General features: G+C 36.6%; 1 protein-coding gene across 1 annotated transcript; it reads left to right on the top strand.

The window, feature by feature from the left end:
* Positions 1-3,028: 3,028 nt before the first annotated feature.
* On the top strand, positions 3,029-18,443 carry LOC311085650 (uncharacterized protein). The gene is made up of 2 exons (XM_084118212.1): positions 3,029-3,143; positions 17,014-18,443. Exon 2 carries the CDS (start codon positions 17,019-17,021, stop codon positions 18,156-18,158), a length of 1,140 nt encoding a protein of 379 aa, XP_083974338.1. The 5' UTR covers positions 3,029-3,143; positions 17,014-17,018; the 3' UTR covers positions 18,159-18,443.
* Positions 18,444-24,666: the final 6,223 nt, after the last annotated feature.

Genomic DNA, 24,666 nt, shown 5'->3' on the forward strand with positions numbered 1-24,666 from the left:
TGCTGGATAAAACTGATCTCAGTATATATATATATATATATATATATATATATATATATATATATATATATATATATATATATATATATATATATTAGTATAACTTATTTAACCAAGTAACACTTTAGTATGAATATTTATTAATGCAACTTTCTCTTGCTCTCTTTCTCCCTCCCATCCCACAAAACCAATAAAACAGTTTGAGACATATCTGCAGTTTCAGTGTGCTTTTATTAAGTGTAATATTGTATGGTGATTGCATCTACATCTGCACCAGCTGGGTGGTCAAGTGTGATCGGGTCAGTTTCATCGGGGAGAAGCTGGTTTTGTGTTGTTTCTCGCTCCTTTCTACTGGTGGCTATATTGTGCAGAATGGCACATACAGCCACTATCTGTGATGCCCGCTCTGGTGACACTGAAGCGCCGAACACAGTTGAAATGTGCCTTTAGGATGCCAAAGGTCATCTCTATCTTCACTCTGGTTTTACTGAGAGCCAGGCCATTTGGCATCCAAACTTGATCATATGTTCATGACCACCACAAGTCGTCTGCAGATGAAATGTTTAGTAGATCATTGTTATATCTGTTAAAGTTACTATTAATTTAAAGATTCATCTCACAGAAAATAATCATCTCACATATTCACATCATCTCTACCTGAACATTAAGGCTGTGATAGGACTTCCTATTAACATAATCTGCCTCGTGTTCCCCTAGAGCAGTGGAGACTGGAGCAATAGACTGCATACATGTTGCAATGACTTGGGAATCCTATCATAAGATTATCAGAAGAATAATAAAAAAAGATTCAAAATAATTCTTAACATGTATTATATTGTATAGTACATTTGTGAAATTTGTGTGATGTGATGTCACCCTATCAATATATCTTACCGGCAATTTTATAAAAGCCCTCTTTTATGGACATGGTCGATAAATATCCGGGGAACATTATTAGTTAAACTTTTCATGTACTCCTGCAGAGCGAGGACCACCTTGCGAATGGTTCGACAAACATATGTTTTCCCCTAGCTTCTGTGCGTCAGCCACCGTGCAAGAATGTACCACTTGCAAAAAAAAAAAAAAAAATGCAACGCAATATTTGCGGTACAGTAAGTGCATGAATTCGACGTGTTAAATTCTTTATGTGCGGCTCAAGAAGTTCGCAAAGATAAGACATTCCTTCCGCGGAAAATCTGTATCTTTCATAACTAAGGGGATTTTGTCTGGCTAAAAACTCTTTCTCTACGAAGTGCTCGTAAAACAATTTGCGCTGAGATGTCCACCGGATTTGGAAGAAAAGGTGAAGTCATTGTAACAGACACTTGGAATAAGTTACGTCACCTATGTTTCTTTGCTCTCAGCTGATTGGTCAAACTTCGGTCTGAGATCTTGAATCCAGAACATAACCTGCCCCGGAGCAGGTTAGCTGTGCAGCGTAAGATACCATGGCAACGAACACCGATTAAAGCCGAGCTACTTTCATAGTACCTAAAACCCAGGGTTGGCGGAAACTAAGCTGAAACATAGCTGGCTAGCCACCTAATCCGGCTTCATGGTACAGGCCCCTGGTTTGAACACTCTGTTTGAAGGGGCGTGTCTGCTGTGAGACTTCAGTGTTGTTGCCCACTGCTGTGATTGGCTGACATGCTTGCATATGAAATATCTGGCATTACATGTGGACCTATCTGGAAAACTTTTACTATTACAGCTATTATACGTTTTTACTATTACAGCTATCGGGATTAACGAATCATGAGAAGTTTTTTAAGTATTTAGATCTATTCCAGCATTGAGCAGATGACAGCCTGTTGATCGCGTGAATGAAGATCTTATCACTGCAATGCGATTTACTGATGCATAAACAGTGTTGAACGACTTTGAGAGAAAGATTATCTGTCTGAACTTGAACAATTACACATCAGAAATTCACATAACCCACTGGTTCTTCAGAGGCTCGGATGAAGGAGCTAAAAAAATATTTTTGTGTTCATTTGTAGTTACATCCAAACTGAGCAACTGCCATGCTTCGTTCGCTCGTTTGCAAGCCACGATGTCTCTCGAGGAAAAAAAAAAATATCGCGCTGGATCTAGATAACACAGTGTAAATTATCGTTAATAAAATCACTTCTTACCGCTTGCGGGAATATAACGTTAGTTGAAATTGCCCCCTTCGTCCGTTTGAGACGCCGAGAGAAGCCTGGCTGCTTGATATTGTTCCAGGTTAGAAAAACAGTCCGTGGTGAAATGGGCAGAGCAACTTTCTTCGAATTAAACTGTAGCGGTATCCGATTATAGATAGATTATAGATAGATCTGCCATTTTCCCTATGATCCTCGCTTGTTTCTTCACCTGCAGAACTTCTGATGATTCGGCTGCGCAGTTCCGCCTGGCACTGAGCATGGGCTGGCATATGCAAATTTTTAGAGGCGTACATATTAATGATCCCAACTGTTGCGTCACAGTTGGTGTTATGTGGAGATTCGCCTGTTTTTCAGGGGTGTTTTTCAAAAACGAGATTTAAATAAGAAAGAGAAAACTATGGTGTTTGAGACTCACTGTATGTCATGTCCATGTACTGAACTCTTGTTATTTGACTATGCCAAGATAAATTCAATTTCACATTCTAGGGCACCTTTAATACCTGTGCTGCAGATTTTATATCATCCATGATGCTGTATAACAAAGTGTCCTGAATGGTGATTGTTTACTTTACAAATAGGCCTATGATCATGAAATGATCATTTAAAATTTGTTTCCTATACCTTATAAAGACATTTCAATAAAATTATCAATTCGAAAATACATTTGACTTAGTTACAAAAAAAAAAAGCATACATTTCACAGTGTAATGGAAAAATTTGATTTTCATTGATCCTCAGTAGATATTACAAAGGAATGTGAGACACATGTTTCTATCGTTTGTAGTGTGGTACAGTATGAGCAGTATGTTTCTCTCTACTCTCTCTCTCTCTCTTCCAAATCTATGCATACTCCACACTCCAGATCAGTAGGTGGCAGTAATGCACATTTTTCGTTGGTTTGCCAAACTGCCATAAAACACCAGATGATGAAGAAGAAGAAGAAATACAGCAACTGGAAGCATCAGCATTCTATCCAAACTATATAATAATTCTTTTCAGGTAACTGAAACAAAATGCACATTACACACTTTGAGTATGAACACTGGTATACGTAATACTAATGGGCTGTATGTGTTGAAGGTGGTTCTTTTCACTTTATTAATAGTTTGTCATGAGTTCAGTGCGGCTGAGTAACGTTACATAGTGAGCATGGGTCCTCGTGGTTAGCGGTATTTGTAATAGATGGTCAAAATAGCGATGCAATTCGAATCAATAAGAGGTGATGTTGTTTCAGAGTTACGAATTATCTTCAACTTACATATTCGGTAATTTAACCCCCCTGTGATGTCTGTTAACTGTGACGCTATACAACATAGTCAAAACAAATAAATAATTAGAAATTTCTGAAAATTGACTCTCAGTCTTTATTCACATTTTTTCTCATGTTTTCTCAATAGAATTAATAAAAGTATAGAATATAATAGCATATTTCTAATAGGGGCACATTGTAACGCAGTGTGACAACATGCCCCGCCTGCACAACTGGGATTTAAACCCGGCTATTGTGTTCTGCTGGTTAGCGAAGCATTAAAGTACTATCTCAACTGTTAAATAACATATTGGAGATTAAAATAATATAATTAAATGTCTTTAATAAATGTCTATGGATATCTTCCAATGTTAAAACAAGCACTCTTGATAATTTGTGAATGGATCACCTTGCAATTAAATTTTGATGTGGGATGTAGTTTTTTTTAAATTCTGTTTTAAAAACATTTTCTAGAGAATTTAGGCATGAATTCGTTATGAATTTAGGCAAGGTAAATTAATTTAGTTCCTAATATTAATTTAATAACAATACTAGCTTTATAATAAAAATAATAATAATTTAATACATCAATGGGAAAACGAGCCAATTATTGCATTGATATCGTCAAAGGCATCTGCCATCAGTGATATCTCTGACTATCGTCGATACACGATACTGTCGTCTATCGGCACAACCCAATGATGAATGCATTCATAAATTATGACAGAATTTTTATTTTTGGGTGAACTAACTAGGGGTGGGAAATCTCTAGGCACCTCACGATCGATTCGATTACGATTCAGAGGGTAACGATTATCAATGTATCTTTTTTTTGTGTGTGTGTGAATACTTGGTACTTTTAAAGCAAAGTATTTATGATGACCCATAAAGAATTTACTTCCAATACTTCCTATATTCATTTTACTAATAAAACAAATGGAAGTGATTTGGCAAGTCAACTGTAAGGTTACATTTGCCAGCATATGCCCCAACATTGCAAAGAACCAACAGGAAAATAAATGTGTGCCTGTACTAGCAGCATACAGTAAATTAATACAAACTTCATTATATTCAGAATCTCTAGCATTTAATAATAGACTTCTAACCAACATCCTCTTGTTATTTCCAATGAGCAATATAATTCTTCAGACAAAAAAACATTTTGCTGTAGCAAAATCACAAACATTTTTCATTCAAAAATATAGAATTATATACCAGCAGCTCTCATACAAACACAATGGTTGTGGACTTGCGCATATTCTGAATAATTAGTAACATACACAAAGCCGCTCTTATACACAACTAAATAATAAAGAGTTATGACTTGAAATGTTTGCTGTATACCCCAATCAAAAACAGCTTGTACAAAAAAAGTGAATGAACATCAGCTGAGAGCTCAGTCAAAATGTACCTTTGTGACTGGCATTGCACTGATACATACTGTGACTGTGGAGGGCAGTATAACGTACGTAGCACAGATCGGTTTACAGTATATTGATGTGAAAACTAAACAATACAGAAAGCAGCTCACATACAAAAAATACTAAATAGGTCACAATGAAATTGCCAAATTTCCATATGTTAGCTTTTAACGAAGAGGGTGCTCGGCCATCATGCGTCTCTGTTATGTGCACGCCACAGATTGTCCGAGCTGTTAGGGGTTAACAGTTTAGGACCCAAGGACCAGATGTTTGAAAGAAGACCCGGAGTCAGAATTATAAAAAATTGAAGAAAAGTTTTACTGAAGATAGTTTGCAGTTTCATCAGCAGAAGTCAGCTTACAGACTCACACAGGAGTTTGTAGGCCGACCCGCTTACAGTTGCTAAGATCACAGCAGTTATACCATTCCCAAGGTCTAAGCTACGTCATTGCTTACAGTTTGAATGATTCTGATTGGCTAAGAAATAGATAAACATAGTAATTTTCCACACATATACAGATAGATTGAAGCATATCTCCATAGATTATGCAGCTGACACTCGGACCCTGAAGTCAGGCACGTCGTGACCTTCCAGGTCTCAGATTTGGGTTGCTGGGTGCCAGCATGTCTCGAACAACAACTCAGTCAATACTAGGCTATATGCGTTCTTTCTCAAGGAGAGCTACATTTTAGTCTAAGTAAGGCTTTAACAAAGATATGGTCCCTTAAACTATTGGCTTCAATGACCCCTATTTGTTTGAACACGTTGAAGACAAACACAAAACAAGTCCCTATTTAATTTCTGGAAGCCGGGATAAATAGGCAAGCACTGTTACTGCATTCAAATATCAAATACAGACATTAAACACTGCAAAAACTCAAAATCTTGCCAAGTATATTTTTCTAATTACTAGTCAAAATATCTCATCACACTTAATATAAGACAAAATTGCCTAAAGACCAAGATTTAAGTGAGATAAAGGAGCTTGTTTTTAGACAGTGCATCTTGAATATCTTGTTAAGTGAATCTGTCTTGAAAATATCTTGTTTTGAGCCATATCTCAGATGAAACAAGCTTTTTTGACATGTCATAAGGTTTTTAAGCTGCTGTGTTAATTGTAAAAGATGAATCGTCTTATTTCAAGAAATAGACTTGACTTGAATTGAGACAACAAATCTGCTTTATTGAAAACTGTAGGTCAACATGCCAAACTCACAACTCACAATGCAGTACAGTGAGTATGTATAATATTTACATATAGACAGCAAAAAAAACTTAATTTATTTACGTATAAACAGCTTTACCGACGTACAAATTTGTACATATTCCTATTTAACTTAAAATCGTGGCATTAATGTTTTTACTCTATTGCATTCAATTGTCTTATTAATTAAATTTTCAGTCACATTTATTAATAGTTTAACGTTACTCATAAATAATAACAGCTCTGTTCGTGCTTCTGCTGCAATCTCGTTTAGGAGGATTAATAGCCTACATGGTGTTAAACAAGAATACACTTTAAAACCTTAAAAATACCTTTTTTATCGTTTAACCATTTTGTAATATTTGGTTTATTTACCGCGTGAGACACAAAAAAACACAACATAAATTCACAAAAGACATCCATTTTATTAGATTGGTGTAATCCAAATCTTTAGAATCCATGTGTTGTTTGCAAGAAACAGATCCAAATTCAGCCCTTTATCCAGCGATCTTCATCATTTCTCTCAGCAGAGACCGTTAACGTCAAATCCCAGCATCCCGCGCTCGATTGAATTCAAATTCAAAAATTGCGCCTGAAGCGTTACGACATGTTTTACGGCACCGATATCAAACGCTCATTGGCTCTGATGCTTCGTCACAGATTGCAACATGCCGTGTTTAAGTTTGTGTTCTACATTTGAAACAGAGAAGCGCGCGCGCCTTTACAGAGCGAACAGCGAACCGAAACCGGATTAACATTTTCATGGATTAAGAATTTAAATTCTGCTCTATAACGTTACAAAACTATTATACTGCACTGCCAGAGAGGACTGCGACACATCGTCATGTGAACGACTTTTGGTACCGGTTTTGACATTTTCTCACTAAATAAATTATTGTGATTAAACTTGTAACGTTATGTCTGTTGTCTTTCTTTATAATTGTAGCCTAACCTTACGTACAGTAGTTTTAAGAAATGGTTAGGTTTAGGGGTAGGATTAGTGGCTCAAACTATCATTTAATGCTATATTGTTAATAAAACTGCCATTTCCCTAACGTTACACATGTCCATTACTTTTTATCCTTTTAATATTGTCTATAAAAATGGCTATGTTTAGGTGGAGTAGGGTTAAGGGATCTTACATTTATAATCTATAAAATGTTCTACTATGTTTTCATATTGCAGTTCCATACTGTGAGCCAAAATGTTGAGAAAAATGAAGCTGTTTCCCTTTTATGCAGTCCTCTGGGACTTTTTGCTGTTTAAATAAAAACAATGGTTAAATGCAAGTCTATTTTTCACTTTTTCTGTCTAGTAAACAGTAGTTAATGTCTTGAATCTAGTAGGTAAAATGTCTTGAATATAGAACAGTATTATTTTTGTTGAGCTTACAATAAGGTAAATACACTTGAGATAATGACAGGATGGTAAATTATGGCTTATTATGGCAAAAGAGCACTGCCTAATACGAGTCAGGAATGCTAACTTCAAGACATTTTGTCTCAAAATGCCAGTTTCCAATCTTATTTCAAGTTGGTGGTGACTTAAATCTAGAACAGTGTAACAATTATAGAACTAAAAATTAGTTAAATACACTTGAAACAAACAGGATGACCGAAAAAAAAAAAATGCTACTTTTGAGGGGAAAATACTATTTTTGAGCATGACAAGCTTATTATGAGACACAAAACATGACAAATACTAGTAAAATATAGCTAAAAATGAGTTTTCCCAGCTAATTTCAAGATCACTCATATCTTGTAAGGCTTAAATATAATGTCTTATTTCAAGAAATCTTACCAAGAGAATTTTCACTTGTTCCATTGGCAGATTTTTTTGCTTATTACAAGCAAAAATATCTTGTATTAATTTTTTTTTGCTTATTTTTGGAGAGGCCTTTTTTCCAGTGAAGAACACATGTAAAGAACATTTCAGTAATCACACTGGTAACTTCTATAACAAAGTAAAATCTCCAGAGAAGTCATTCAACTCATTTGATATTTAGAAGGAAAAATATTGATTAATACCTTGATTATAATCACTCATTACATATACATTGAAGCAACAGTGGATTCCAATCCACCCTCTTCAGCGCACTGCACGTCCACTTTAGAGTTCCGCCTTTTGCGTTCCGTCAATATTACGTTTTTTTTTTAGAAAATCGTTTTTTTTTTTACATTTGTGAATCGATTCCAAATCGTACACATCCGCATTGCGATGCATCTAAGAATCGATTTTTTTCCCCCACCCCTTAACATTGGACTAACATTAGGCTCAAAGTACAGTAAATCTGCCATACTGGCAGAAGGCAACCACGTCAATTTTAAGTTTGCGACAGGGCAAGTTCAGTATCATCTGTTTTTCTTTGTAAACTTTGTTAGCGTTAGTGCTCCTTTGAAAGAATGCCACTATGCGCTTTACTTGACCTAGCAACCAAGAGATGGCCAGAAGTTTCAGCGCAGTTTGCGATGCCAGATTTATTGTGTGAGCAAAGCAGCCAATATGGAGGAGCACCATCCATCATCTCCATGGCACGCATCATATTGGTAGCGTTATCGGTCACAATGATCGGGTCTTTCTTTGTAAGCCCACACTCTTCCTTCCAACGCATCTGAAAGCAATGCACATATATTTGCCCCTGTGTGACTAGCCTGCATAGCTCTGGTCTGCAACACATTTGATATGAGAACCCAGTCGTCTAAATAGTGGCAGGTAATTGTGACATAGGTGTCTTGATGTCTTGACGTCCAACCATCGCAAGTGAGGGCCACTCTGTCCGCTGACTGTAGGGACTAGTGTTGTCAAAAGACCCGGTACTTCGGTACCAAGTCGGTACTAAAAAAATGTAAACGTCATGGTACCAAGTTTTCTTAAGTACCGGTGGTACCGAGGACCCGTTCAAACCCGGTTCCTTGATGCGCATGCATGCACACATGCACTGAGCGCATGCAGTTGCGCGTCCTCTTTATTAAAACGCTGAGACATGGCGACCGGCGGTGCTTATGTGGTGGCTGTAAAAAAGGAGGAAAGAGACACATATGGAAATATTTTGGATTAGGCTAATGTCTGTTGCCATAAGTGGCCGTTCACATAGCGCGTTTTTTGCACGTGCAGATTTGTTATTCCAAATGTAGGCGCGCGGCAAGCGCGCTCATAATAGAAGCGACGCGCTCGTTTTTCCAGGCACGCATATGTTCATGGTTGCATAGCAACGACAAACACCACGGGAGAGCAAGCGCTTGTGGAAAGGAGAAACTTGTCGATCTCCGAATGCAACGTTACATGAGGAGAGTAAAGATGGAAAGCTTTTAAAGATTAGTTCCATATAAATTCACGGATAATTTGTTTTGTCGTTAGTGAAAATCAATATTGACCTTGTATTTGAAAAAGGATCCTCATATAAAACAATACTAAAATTCAGATTAAGTTCATTCGCATTCGGAGATCGACTATTTTTGAAACGGTTCGAACTGCGCTCTCCATGATGACGAGGAAGTATCAGTAAATAATTTATTAATTTCTAGCCCTTTGGTACCGAAATTGGTACAGAGAACCGTGGATTTTCACTGGTATTGGTACCGAATACTGAAAATTTGGTACCGTGACAACACTAGTAGGGACAGGATAATGTTTCGCTTCACTTCATTGTACAGTCTTGGGATAATCTCTTCGCTTATCCGTTTGCGACTAGGAATAAAATAACAAGGCTCCAGCACATTCAACATATAACGAAATCCGGCGTTTTCGACTACGCTGTATGGCCTTATATCTTAGCAAATCTTTTGTGCACGAGGTTAATTGTGAGGAATTTTGCTTGTGAATGCATTTGAAATCTTCGGATGTGTGTGGGTGTGGGGGTGTTGGATCCTGCACATCTGGGTGAGGTCTCATGAAATGGTTCCGCAGATTTGTAGTATTATTACAGCATTTCACCTCAGCATTACAAATCACACATATAGGTTTGTTCTTGTCCACACTATCGTCATTGTCTTGCTTGCGAAATCTAAAATGCTTCCATACCTCTGACTTTTTAAGGTGGCATTAATGTCGACAACGCACCTGAAACAGCGCACTTTTGCCCAGCCCTATTACCTGTACAGCATTCTAGAAAGCTCATTCAGAAAGTAAATTTGCCAAACTGGGTAAGTGTACCTTTTAAGCCCACCAAAATCTAAGTCTAGGTTTTTTTCATAGATATTGACAAGATTTATCTCTCACTTGAAAATGTATTAATTAGTTGATGTAGCCTACATTTTAGATTATAAAATGAAGATAATTTAGGAATAAAGTCAGAACTCTGGCATGGGCTTAATTGATACTTTGAATTGGTTCCAAATAAGCCCACATAAGCATTGATTCACAAAATATATTTTTTATTTTTATTTTAAAGAAGTAAAACATCAATATATTTATTCAGTGACAGGGAAGTATTAAAAAATTCCTTTTGCTAATGTTTGATTAGAGCCCTGGGTGAGAATGGTAGGTGTTAGTGGCCGGTGGTCTCTGGAGACTTAAGTCGGCTTGACTGGAGTTGTAGCTGGAGTCATGCTGGAAGTTTGACCGGGAGTATCTCGGGAGCCAAGCTGAGTTGGGGCTCCGTACTCTGGGCTTAGGGGGGCCTCCTAGTAAGCCCCCCACACCGGGAGTCTGGAGCCTTAAGGCGGCCTGGCTCCCGAGTTATGCCTGGTCAAAGTTGGAAGTTTGACCGGGAGTATCTCGGGAGCCAAGCCGAGTTGGGACTCCAGACTCTGGGGTTTCGGGGGGTCTCCTAGTGGGGCCCCCACACCGGGAGTCTGGAGCCTTAAGTTGGTTTGGCTCCCGAGTTATGCCTGGTTAAAGTTCCACAGGAAGTGACCATATCTATGTAACACAATGCTTAATCATAAAACAGATATAACATTACGATGTCCAGCAATCGATTTAAATAATACATTGATTGGGTTTAAATGGTCGTTCAATGAGGCCTATTATATGTTGATCCGACTGATTTAAGCGTGTATTTAAGTGGTCCAGGAGTAGAACTTTTGCCAAGCGTGTCAGAGGTTCTGAGTTCTAATCCGCACTCATATAGTTTTTTTTTTTTTTTTTCATCAAAACCGATTAGGTTTTTCAGTGGTTGTATATCAGCAGGGACACTTTTTTGTGCTTTTTGTTTTCTAATTTCACCGGAACGAATAGAGAGTCTCTCCACAACGGATTGAAGCGGGCATCCGAGGAAAGGCTGTGTGCGAGCCAGAAACAAACACAGTATCCGCGCCGGCAACGAGCACTTTGATCAGTTGATTTAAAAAACAACACATTTCAGCGCTAGATCGCCTCTTATTTAAAAAACGAACTAAATGAATGCTCTGCTAGTTAACTGGAGATGTTTTGTTTATTTGTATTGGTACAGTCGTGCCGCCGAGATGTTTCAAACAGGGTTCCCACGGGTCCTTGAAATCCTTGAAAGTTTGTGAATCTGAAAAAATGTTTTCAAGGCCCTGGAAAGTTTTTGAAAATAAACATACATAGAGACAGGTCCTTGAAAGTGCTTGAATTTATTTTGATGGTCAGATACACTTTTTCCACCGTAATGGTTCTGTTGTTGTTACCACTTGTGTCTATTCTCAAACTGTATAGTGCTGCGCGGATCGCGGCTAATCGCGGGTCGGGCGGGCCAAGTAATACAAACATTCCATTCCAATTAATCGAGGGTGGATGACAGATAAATCATTATAATGTGTTGAGTTTAATAAAGACACGGAACTCTCATCACGGTAAAATGCAATGAACGCGCGTGAACGTGAACGTTTACTTTCGTTTTCAACACCGTAATTCTCTTCAGGGAAAACCAATCAAGGAAAACATATCAGGGCTCGACAATAACGCTTGTCCGGGACCATAGACTGTGTCCGGGACACGTGTATTTTTTTCTTTTTTTGAAGGGGAGAGAGAATTGTAGGAATCTTTTTTTTTTAAGTGAGAGAGAATTGTAGGCCTACTACTTGCCCAACCAGACAAATGCCCTGATTAAAACAATTTTTAGTATAAAAATACAAAATAACTAATTCTGTTTTATTTCATTTAATGTAAGTGGCGATTGATAGCCTATAGTTGATAATAATATAGGCCTATAATGTACTGATGGTAACAATGTTGCGCTGTTGAGGCTTGCGCAGTTATTTATAACACTATAGTTAAGAAACAATATTTTGTATAGCCTAGGCTACACATGACCAGAGAGCCATCAAGATTGAAACCGAGACTGATTTCATAACAGTTCAATAAACAAATAGTTAAAATTAAGTCACTTACATTTTGAACGCAATGACTGTTTTTGTTCTGTTTCAGCAGCGAAAATAGTTCCAAACAAAGATCACAGCAGAACCATCGCGCATCTCACAGCAACACTTGCTATACTGAATGATACTGAATGATTCAGCGTTTTGAGCGAATCGGTTGAGTCAAAGATTCAGTTACCCATTCATAAACTGCCTCATTCTGAATAAATCAGCCGTTTGTTCGAATCGTTTGAATGAATGACTCAATGACTCGCTCATTAAGACGGTCGCCTGCCGCCTCCTACTGGCGGTTTAGTTCCATAAAGTATCATTCTTTTCAACATTCCTTATTTGTATATTCAAAAATATTTTAAATAATCTAATTTAATACACTTATAATTTTTCAATGTAAATTATTTAATTTGATTGGAAACAGCATAGTGTCTTATTATTTTAATTGAATATATTGATCAAATTTAAGAATTTGAAATGAAAGATGGAGCATACATTTAATAAAATTAGGTGAATTAGGTGAAATGCCCTTTATAAAAGGTACAAAAACTTAGTGTTTTCAAACAGTGATGTAATGAAACTTTGACAATTTAAGTTTGAAGGGAGTAAAGCCTCTGTTTAGGCTATTAAGGAAATGTAATTTTGCCAAAAGAAAAACTTTTATTTTAAATAAATGTTAATTTTTAATCAGCCTACCTTAGTGTGATATGTTACCATATTATCATGCTTAACACTGAGAATTTGAATAATTGTAATGTGATGATCAGATGCAGATATCTAAATCAAAGTATATGGGCGGTTTGCGGGTGTATTATCTATTTTAAACAGTGCATTCGGGTGACTCAAACTGCACCAGATTAATGAATTTATCTTTAAAATGTAAAAAAAATTCTTAGCGGCGGGGCATGCCCCCGCACCCCCCTAGAGGTACCAGGCTCCACCCACAAAAATAATGTGGGAAACACATTAGGCTATATGATGATCTACAAATAATACTAATTTAATTATCTTATTATTAAAATACATTATTAGGATTTTACCACCTCCGCCTTATTTTGAGCCAGGAAAAACCCTGGATACGTTAAGTTTTTCCGCATGAGATAGGGTACTTTGTGTTGTACGTTGCCATGACGTTCACAGGCGCACAGGGACGTGCACAGACATTTTGAGGGGCAGGGGCTCAAAGTGAAATAAAGGGCACTTCTCATTATTACGTTTTTTGTTTTTTTTTTTGTTTTTTAAATAAAAAAGTATATATTAACGCAACTCTGACTTCCTTTTTAAAAAATTAATTTAAAAAGTTAATTAATTTTATCTTCCTCAAACTCACGCAATTGTTTCATTTTCAAAAGGTGTCTACAAAATAATCAGTTCACACAGAAACCATGGTCTCCTTAGTATTCACTTGATTTATAGAGCAGCAAAGGAAACCATTCCACAATGTGCATGTTTTGAAAACATTTTCTATGCTACTAGTTTCAAGTATATATTTATTAATTGTTTAAATACTTTTTGTTTCACAAGCAAAATAACTTTTTATCTTCACACAACCAAGCATCAGAATACTGAATTGCCTTAATGTTTTAATCAAATACATTTATATTATTATTGCTATGCATGTACACACACACACACACACACACAATAACTGATGGTGACTGACATGGACTTAGTTTCACATTTGAGGGAGGACTCAATGTATCATCATCATCAAATAAAACCTTCAAAATCCACATTTAGATGGAGTTTTTAAACCTACTACACTCTTAAAAATATTCTGTGGCTTAGTAAATATTACAGAAATATTTAACTTTATTAACTTAATAAAATCTCTGAAAATCTTACTTGATTGTTTGAATTAAACTTACCAAAATAATTGAGTAAAAATTCAATAAAAGCCAATGTCATGTATGTATTTGTGGTTGTATGGAATACTATTTTATAAAGGTTTAGAGGAAATAAAAAAAGTTAAATTACTCATAAATAAAAAGTTAATTTATAAATATTGTTATTTTTAATGTTTAATGTTAACTTATTTCTACTCAGTTTTTTTTTTTTATTAATGTACCAGATGCAGTTACTCAGATTTACTACATTTTTTAGAGTGTATCTGTTTGCATCTGTAGATTTCTTCTAAATTCACCCATTTAGATTTCTAAATTTCAGGGGGAATTGATGTAATTAAGTCATTAACTGGGGACGTTCTGTATGCAAATTAGGCGTCAACTAGTTAAAATGCGCACATTTGCATCTAATTGACAGGGCAATGCAGGTAAATAGGATAAACAAAATAACTAAAGCATATCACCTAGTGGTGATATATGCTTATTTTTTTACTAACTTATTTTATTACATGGCTTGGTTGAATTCCAATGTAGAATGCGGTCTGTTATTTCTTGATAACAGACCGCTGTGCGGAGTATAACCAGAGCCCGTCATCTCTGGTATAACAGACCGTTGCCATGAAAAACAGAGCGTTGCTATGGACTCACCGGATTCTAACCGTAGAGACAGAGCGTACTATTTTCTTTAGCGGAAGCAATACAATCGGGTTTTAATCGGGAGAGAGAGAGGGAGCGCTTCAGAATTCCTGACCTGATATTTAGATATACTATTCTTCAATAAATATATTTGTTTGACAGGGAAGCTGTGCGCAAACAGGAATATATATTATTTTTCAAAAAAAAAAAAAAAGCACCCCAGAAAAAAGGGCACTTTCTCTCCAGGAATAAAAAGGGCAGGTGCTCAAGCCCCCTTTGATGTCTATGTGTGCACGTGCCTGCAGGCGCATGAAAGTACCATGGTACCTCAACGTTTGTTGTTGGACACAACAAATGTGTCCCCACATTAAGTCCTTGAATTTGAGGGTTTTGGACCTGGAAAGTCCTTGAAAGGTCCTTGAATTTGAAGTTAACCAAGGTGTGGGAACCCTGTTCAAAAGTGGTGGGGACAATATCGACCTTAGAAAATAGTGGTGGGGACATGTCCCACCCGTCCCACCCGCAAATTACGCCTATGTCTGGCCGGCAAAACGACGAACACATCTTCCTTTTTTAAAGAATGACTTAAGTGCCGTTCTTTGCTCTTTTCTCAAAGAAAAACTTAACTCCAAGTCCTCCAGAGTCGCGGCCAAAGCCGTTTCGAAAGACCGTTGTTCTCCAGCAGCCGTCATTCTTTGTTTTCAAGTGGCAGCCGGCGCAACTCTGTCGTCATATGTTAAGCCCGCCCCCGCCTACTCTATACACGACGTGATTGGCCTGACCCAATTTAGGTTTTTGCAGCTAGAAGGTCTATTGAGAGTTGCTAGACCCACTTGGCTGCGAAATACATTTTGCTGCCGCTAGGGTGCGTCTAGATTTCTAGGCTATCCCTTCCCAATAAAAAAAAAAAAAAAAAAAAAAAAAAACACATAAGGTGGCCTTAAATGGTTCCACAGTGAGTAATGGTGAAAAAAGACAATGTTAAAGTTAATGGAAATGTATCTCTGTCCTCAGTCATTCTCCATTCAGCATTCAAACAGTGCGTCACGTTTGGTTACGACAGTAACACGAGGAAACTCACTCCGAGATCAATGTTCTCTATATTATACTTTATTTGTAGAAAAAGGTCTGAGGTTTTACATAAAAGGGGAAGAGCGGGGCACAACCTAACGCGGGGCTAGTTGTAACACACTTGTTTTAAATAATTCCACACATGCCAGCATGATGAAACTTAGTGTATTTACTAGTTGCCATATCAATATAGCTGAATATGGTATAGAATTGCTCTTCATGCGCACAGTAACTGAATTTTAAAACTTTTAAAAGAAAAGGCTTAATAAACTGTTCCATAGATTTTATACACTAAGCATCAATATCTCTTCCCCTTGTTTTCTGAACTTTTCAATGCGAAAGTGCTGTGCGATGTGACTCAATGTTGCTTCGAGCGCATCATTCTGCACACGGGATGCACTTTGCCGCTCTGTATTCGAGCCTTAATACTTTTGCGCAATGAAAATTAAGATTATTAATGGTCTTTCTTGCGCTGTCCTATCTATCTTTTTTCCCACTATAACAACATTTGCTGCTGAATTATCCACAAACCTCATTTATAATAGCATTTTAATGAAACGAGAGAGTGCGTCCGCGGTGATAGAAGAGATGTGCGGTGTGTTATAATGCGCTGCTAATAACAATGTCATATAATTTAATGTGTATACTTTAAAAAAAAGTGCATAGAGCTGCTAATTATATTTTTTGTTTGTTGATTTCCAAATATAAAACTTGTTGAAATGTTTTCAGTGCGTATCTGTTCTTTTAGAACATTTTCATCTCATTTGAACAAAGCCGTGATAATATTGATAATCGTGATGATCGTGATAATTTTGGTCACTATAATCGTTATATGAAATTTTCATTACAGAAACATTTCTTCACTAGTGTGAATCAATCCAGTGTGTTTTCCAGCCTATTGCGTGAGATGCTGATAGTCTCCAGGATCACTGTGACCCTACGAGCGATTTGGAGATGGATGTCAGATTAAGAAAAAAGCTTAAATAGACTATCTGAAAAAAATAAAAATATATTGATTATGGCATTTATTGGCCAATCTCTTACATAAATGCATCAAAATAATAATTTTATAGCAGTTATATTCTTTCTGATATTACATCACCTTTATGTCTTTCCCTTTACATTTTTTTTTGTTTTACTGAAAATTAACCTTTCCTTACTTTCATTTTAGACCTGATGGAAGACAATGGGGAGAGGGAAGAACTGAGTGAAGCGGAGGAGAAACATCATCATGTCAAAACTGGTGAAAAGTATTTGAGTCGCTCACAGACTGAAAGTAATTTATTGAAAAGAAGAGCCAAAAAATCTTTCACTTGCCCTCAGTGTGGAAAGAGTTTCACACGAAAAGCAAACCTTAATGTACACATGAAAATCCACTCTGGAGAGAAGCCGAACACATGTGATCAGTGTGGAAAGAGTTACATATTTAAAGGAAGCCTTAGGGATCACATGAAAATCCACACTGGAGAGAATCTGCACACATGTGATCAGTGTGGGAAGAGTTACACATTAAAAGGAAGCCTTAATAATCACATGAGAATTCACACTGGAGAGAAGCCGCACAAATGTGATCAGTGTGGGATTAGTTTCACATTAAAAGCAAGCCTTAATGAACACATGACAATCCACACTGGAGAGAAGCCGCACATATGTGATCAGTGTGGGATTAGTTTCAGAATGAAAGGATCCCTTAAGGAACACATGACAATCCACACTGGAGAGAGGCCGCACACATGTAATCAGTGTGGGAAGAGTTTCAGAAAATCATGCAGTTTTAAAAGACACATGCGCTGTCACTCCGGAGAAAGACCGTTTACCTGTGATCAATGCAGTAAAAAATTTTTTAGGACAGATGCTCTGAAGGACCACATGAAAATTCACACACAGGAGAAGCCTTACACGTGCTCTTTGTGTGGATATAGTTTTAGTCAGATGAGTACTTTAAATTTACACCAGAAAAGACACAATGGTGTGAAGAATCACATGTGCTTTGATTGTGGGAAGACTTTTATTAGAGATGCTGAACTGAAGCTGCACCAAAGAACTCACACTGGAGAAAAACCTTACAAGTGTTCACACTGTGACAAGAGATTCACAACTTCACAATATCTGAAAAAACATGAGAGGATCCACACTGGAGAAAAACCTTATAAGTGTTCACACTGTGACAAGAGTTTCATTGACTCAGGATCTCTGAAATCACACGAGAGGATTCACACTGGAGAGAAACCATATCACTGCCCTCCGTGCGGGAAGAGTTTCAGTCATTCATCTTCTCTACTCAATCATACAAAAAACAAATGTTTGAAATCATGAAATCATGTCTGAATTCATCTTCGGATCCATCACATTCAAATCTGACACTGTGTCCTCACCAAACAATAAAACTAAGCAATCAAATCTATCTCTTCTATATAAATCTGCCCAAACCAGACACAACAAGTGACAGGACAATGAAACATTCCAAGTTATTACAGTGAACAGAGTTCCTCTTCAAGACCGAGATCAACATGAGATCAACAAAATTTTATTTGATGTTTTGTTTTTGTCTTTACTTTCGTTTTTGTATTTGTATATTTTTTATTAAAATTGTTGATTGTCGCCGGTTCCCGCCTCCTTCTTGCCATAACATCTTCATTTAAGACAGCTTTATTGGGTATACATATCACTGATACAAGCCACTAAAAATGTAATTGTAATTTAATTGTAGAAATCTGGAAGCCATAGAAAGAATACATTTATTACAAGCTTTATATTTTGTTTACCTTTCCAACCCCGTAAGACCTTCGGAACACAAATTAAGATTTTTTTTTATTAAATCTGAGAACTGTTTCACTCCTCCATAGGCTTCTAAGACATTATAACTTGCTGGCCCAGAAAATACATTAAAGACATCGTTAATATAGTCCAAGTGACTACAGTGGCTCAATCTTAAGTTTATAAAGCGACGAGAATACTTTTTGTGCGCAAAAAAAACAACAAAAATAACAACTTTATTCCACTATTCATTTCCTTCTCTCTGGGCCTCGAGTCTTTTCAGGTAGTATAACTGCACAGCGCTTCTGTGTTGTACGTCACACGCATCACACACATGACCAGCGTCGGCCAATAGTGAGCCTACGTGTGACCAGCGTGTGACGTACAACACAGAAGCGCTGCGCAGTTATACTACCTGAAAAGACTTGTCCCCTGACAAGATGGCCGCCGTCGAACCTGTGTCTGTTCCTGACCCTGTGTCTGTCCCTGTTCCTGAGCCGGTGTCTGTTCCTGAGCCGGTGCCTGTTCCTGAGCAGGTGCCTGTTCCGTGGCCACCCGAGGGGTCGTCTCCGCCGTGGCCACCTGAGGGATCATCAACTGTCCGCTGGGGGGTTGTCACAGTGTCTGGTTTGTGTTTCCCCGGGTGTCCACTAGAGGTCTCTCTTCCTTACTGTCACCATTCATTCTGGAACTGCATTTCCCACGATCCTTTGTCTGTTCTCATCACTCATCATTGCACGCAGCTGTTTCCCCTTACATTGTTTAGTTTCTGTGTATAAATACCCTGTCTGTTTCAGTCCATATCACGGAGTCGTTGTATTGTCACCACACTTCTGAGGTCTGTTTCTAGTCTGTTCTCGTTTTGTTTCTTGTTCATTTGTGTTTGGATTGATTATATGGACTTTGACCCCTGCCTGGATGACTACGATTTTGGATTACGCTTTAATTAACCACTACTGCCATACTGGATCTACCTACTTTCCTGTGTGTCCCCGTGACAATTACAGTGAGCTGCATATTTATTATTAACATTAAATTGGCTGAATATGACAGGGTTTTCTTCCTAACTGTTTCCCTTGCAGTATCTATGATTACAGTAAGGTTAGAAGTATTTTTATATTTGCATGCAGCATTGCTTCCATCTGAACAATATTTGGGTCATGAGCTTCTAGTTGAGAAACACTGCTCTAGTAATTTTAGTGAAAAAAAAAAAGTAATTTTGCTTCTTAGGTCATAACACTTGAGTATACTATGTCATCATCTTCCTAGCGTTTCTGTAAGAAAACACACAAGTAAAATCAGGAACAGTGTTGATGAAAAGATGCAAAACTGGAGAAAGAGGTTAATTTTTCTGATGTTTTATGGTGTGTACTTTACTCTACACCTTTTACCTATTTATTTATTATTCTCAGGTAAGGTAAAGAAAGTCTAATCTGACCTAAACCATAAGCATTCAAAAGGTACTTACTATTTGGTCAGAAGACTCCTCTGTGGTATGTTCTCATTAAAAGTCTTCCAGCATCATAAATCTAAGTCTCAGTAGGCACATTTTGTAATCAATTAAATTTATTTTTATTGGTTACTTTTCTTTTTATAATAAACAAAAATATAAAGGCACTGGCATATCAGTATCCCAAGAGGCAGTCAGTTCATCAGTCTTTTATACTCCTGTTGTTTACAACAGGCGTTAGGTTGGCACTCCTTCAAAGTTTCCCAGATCCTTCTCCAGGCAGGTGCAAGCGGTCCACCTCTTCATGTCCTTGAACTCCAGTAAACTCAACTAAGATGGCTGAGTTCATTTACAGTTCTAGGAGTCCTCTAGCGCACACACATAATCGCACTTTTCTGCTCCTCTCAACATGGGTTGGCACAGTCACATATACATACATAGCCAATTACTGTACATCTATGCCAAAACAATATAAGCCATCTTTTACAAACAAAATAAACAACAACATTGAATGCAATGCATTATATCCAATACATTGGCTAAATATGTGTAATAAAAAGGCATCTACAATAAACAAGTAGGCAGGTAATTGCATTCTCTTGATATTATACAACACCCCCTTCATGCAATTATCCTGACTCTTTATCCTTCATTCTCATAATTGTAGCACAAACTTTGTTCACTTCATCAAACTTTACCAAATAACATGGACATTTGTCCATCATTCTTAAATAGATTGGTTTGTTACAGTTCATGCAATATTTCACCCAGTGTTGTTTTCTGGTTCCCATAACAGAAATAATCAATTATATTTCTTTTGTAATTGTATTAAAATTATTTATTTATCAAGGGGCAAAACTTTGTGCTCTGCTTGTTTATCATGTATTAGGCCAATTCGGATCTCAAAAAGAATCCATTACTTCAAGCACCCGGTCTTCCCCTTAGTGCCGCTGATATCTCCTCGGATCTTTAGGGCACAAAGTTAGTATCTGGGGTATGATGGGTTTTCTTGCCTCAACTACAAGTTTAAACATCTCCCTAGGTTTGATAATGCCCATCTCCCAAGTTAATAATGTCCATCTTTAAACCTTTTATATTTTAAATTAAATTTACGAGTTCATCTTTTAACATGCCCTACGGTCACAAGAGATTCTTCTTCAATTAGCATAGCATATATTTTAATTTCCTTAATATATTATATACATTCAAAGTCCACTGAAGCCAATGAATTCTTTAATTCATAAAGATTTAAAAATATTTCAAAAGCAAAAACAACAACAATGTTTTCAGTAATTTCTTACTATAAATTATCTTAACATCCCCATTATAAGGTTCACACTTTGTTACATCAGTATTTGGTGGCATCACACACATTTTAAATCTTCAAGAATTAACCCAATAATTAAATCGTCTTATCAGGAGTTCTCACCCTAAACGTCTCCTTAGTTAAATCTAAAAGGTAGAATCTTTTCTAACCCCAGATTTGTTTGTTACTATAGTATAATACCTTTTCACATAATACAATTAAAATATTATTTATTCATTTACAATAATATATTTCGTTTTCTTAAATCAACATGTATTTATCAGTCAGTAAAAACCATAAATACTTGGCATTATAGATGACATAAAATTATTAGATTTTATCATAAGTACATTCGTGTTTACAATATCAAACACCCACTTCATAATAGTCCTTTTAGTTCTACGTTTTTTATTTTATTTATTTTTTTATAAATCATTCAAATAATAAAGTAATAATATTTACCAGGATTTCCCAAAAGGTTTAACTGGCCCCTGCTAAGGTCTCAGTGCTGGTGGATGCAGAGCGGCCGTTTCTTGCTATTATAGTCTATCTTGTTTTACAGTCTATTTCCGCCCCCTTCTTTGGAAGGGTTCCAGATTCAGTCTAGGCCATTTGGTGCTCTTGCATGGATCATAATGAGAGCTTGTTTGTCCTCATCTGCTCTCTTGCTGTCTCAAACACCTGCATGATAAGCCTGCATCCAGGAGTGGCAATCAGGTCAACATTACAATATGTCTACTAGCACCTATTATTTATAATGAGCTAATTTTTAATTATTCATTTCTTTTTGTTTGTTATGGAAACATACTAAATTAACTGTAAGTTGTTTTCTCCACTCTTCTACAAGTTGATTGACCATCCTTGTCCAGTTTCTCTCCCAATTTTCTAGTCTTTCTTCCTTCTGCATATTCGAATACTTTAATATAACAGATACTGCAATATTTTCCATAATCCTAATCTATTTTATGTAACTCTCATTAAATATTATTGGCCTTACATGCTCCATATGCTATCATCATGTATTCGTGATTTAATATCACTCTTCGTTTCTAAAAAGAAATACTGTCTATTTTAATTTTTAATTTTATCATGATATTTAGGATGATGTTTAAAAATAACCCATGTTTTATATCATTTTTCATTTCTCACTCTTAGTACAAGTAGGAGGTATAGCCTCCTCTCCATGTATTATTTTATCTTATATTACCATTATCTCTTGGTTATTTTTCCTTCTAGCCAATGCTAGAATATTCTTCAATATTCTTCACATTATTTAATAGTTTTCAAAACATTAGTTTCATTATCACCAAATAAGTCTCCATAACTGTATTAAGACTTCTAGGATTTGCTTCTATGCCATTTTCTAAATTACATGCTTACACAATTCATATTTAATTTGTCCATGAATGTTCTTCTTAAACTTTGCTAAGACTGACTACTGCTGCAGTGTTTACAGATGTCTTTCCATTTCCCCCAAATATTCCAGTTCTAACCAAATGTATACTTTTCTCTCTTATCATCAAAATCTTAATTTCCAATGTTCCTTTAGGGTAAATTCACCTTACAGTGAATAATCTTCGTTTACCTTCCTATTAAATATTTCTATCAGGACATTCACTTTAAAACATCTTGTTCTTCCCGTTTGTAATACTAATATCATTGGGGTTTTTTAATTTTCTCCAATTTTCGACCCTAATTTACGTCACCTATCTTCTAGTGCTTTATACGGTGGATTCATCAGGCAAGATTATGCAGATATGAGAATCCCATAATTTCAGTAGTTCCATAGTGCACTATTCAAATGTTCTTCCTTTATGTACTATTAAATATATTTTTCCACTTTCTATATTTTATACTTGTAGATTTTCCACATTAGCTTCCTGCTTTCTTTTGCTCCCAAAAAGATTTAGTTCACTTAAATCGCTTGTACAGTTAGGCTACAGTAAAATCAACAAAATGCCAAATTGCTGCTACATTCATAATAATTTAAACAATCAATAATTATCATTTACCCACAGCAATTGATTTATATTAGCAGGATTTTTCTATATTTCAGCATTATTCTTCCTCTTTTTGGACTATTTACTTTAATTGTTTTTGATAAGTAAATTCCAAAGTATCACTCTACCCACATCAAAAACTTTTAATATTTTACTGTTTTGTTAATCTTGTGCCAGCTCTTTCTCTTGGCACAGGCAATCGAGGTGCTGTGCTGGTGGTCCTGTTCACTATTTCCTTGAAGACCAGCCTGTCGTGCTGAGTGAACCTCTGCTAGCAGGCTCTCCCCCTTCCATCAGCTCTGCCTTTCAATCATGTCATTGGGACTTTTTTTTTTTTAAAATATATTATGCATTTACTCACATTCTCCCTTTTTGGGATATTTTTTATTGTGATACATTCTTACGCTATATTGTAAATAGCTTTTAGCAATTGTTTCCATTAACCATTCTCACTTTGGTTGGAATATTTTGCCTTCTTCAAAGCAAGATTTTAGGCTCTCTAGTTTTCTCCCAAGTCTCCTGGGACAAAACCAGCAGCCACTTGCTTTCATTTGTATTTATTTCAATACATTATGACCATATTTACGACGCTAGAAATACCCAGCTGTTTCCAAGTCTGATTTCTTTGTACACCTTTGTTCGGTAATTTTGCCTTAAATGGTTAAATCACCAAAGGTTGTGGCAAATTCAAAGTTCTTTTTGGTTCAGGTCTCAAAGAAGTTTCTCAGAGTCGAGGTTCCAGGTCAGAAGAATTAACTTTATTGACAAGCAACAAAGTGAGAAGCCGGCTGGCCATCCGGACATCTGATCTTACAATGGTCTGCACTCTGGTCTTATACATTATTCTTATCTCTTGGTGTCCAATTAGCATTAGTGTAGTTATCTTTTTCTTTTGGCTCCACCTTGGTACTTCGCCACGATTAGAAACACCTGCATCGATGTTTAATTTCTATTGGTGGCCATATTTCACGCATGCGCTTTTTTGATAATGACTTTGCATATGGTTTTTGGGTACTTTTACATCTCTAGTCTCATTCAACCTTTCACCCAGTTTTTCTGTCTTGTCCTCACACGACTCTTTCCCAGTTTTTATCCTCACATACACTTTTGACATGTTCTGTGTTTCCCATCATTTTGTCCCCTTTTGACTTGTTCTCTCTGCTTCCCATAATTTTAGGCCTCCCACATCTTAGGCCTAGTTCCTTTAATATTTATATCATGCATTTGGACTCATGTATGAGACAGATGAAATTCTCCAACAGTCCATGCCCCAAATTCTATGCCTATTGCCTACCATATGTACCAGCAAAT

Source organism: Abramis brama (assembly GCF_963993115.1).
Source record: "Abramis brama genome assembly, chromosome: 6".
NCBI classification, from domain to species: Eukaryota; Metazoa; Chordata; class Actinopteri; order Cypriniformes; family Leuciscidae; genus Abramis; species Abramis brama.

Coding starts and splice junctions, on each gene's coding strand:
- LOC311085650 (XM_084118212.1), top strand. CDS start 17,019: ATGGAAGACAATGGGGAGAGGGAAGAACTGAGTGAAGCGGAGGAGAAA.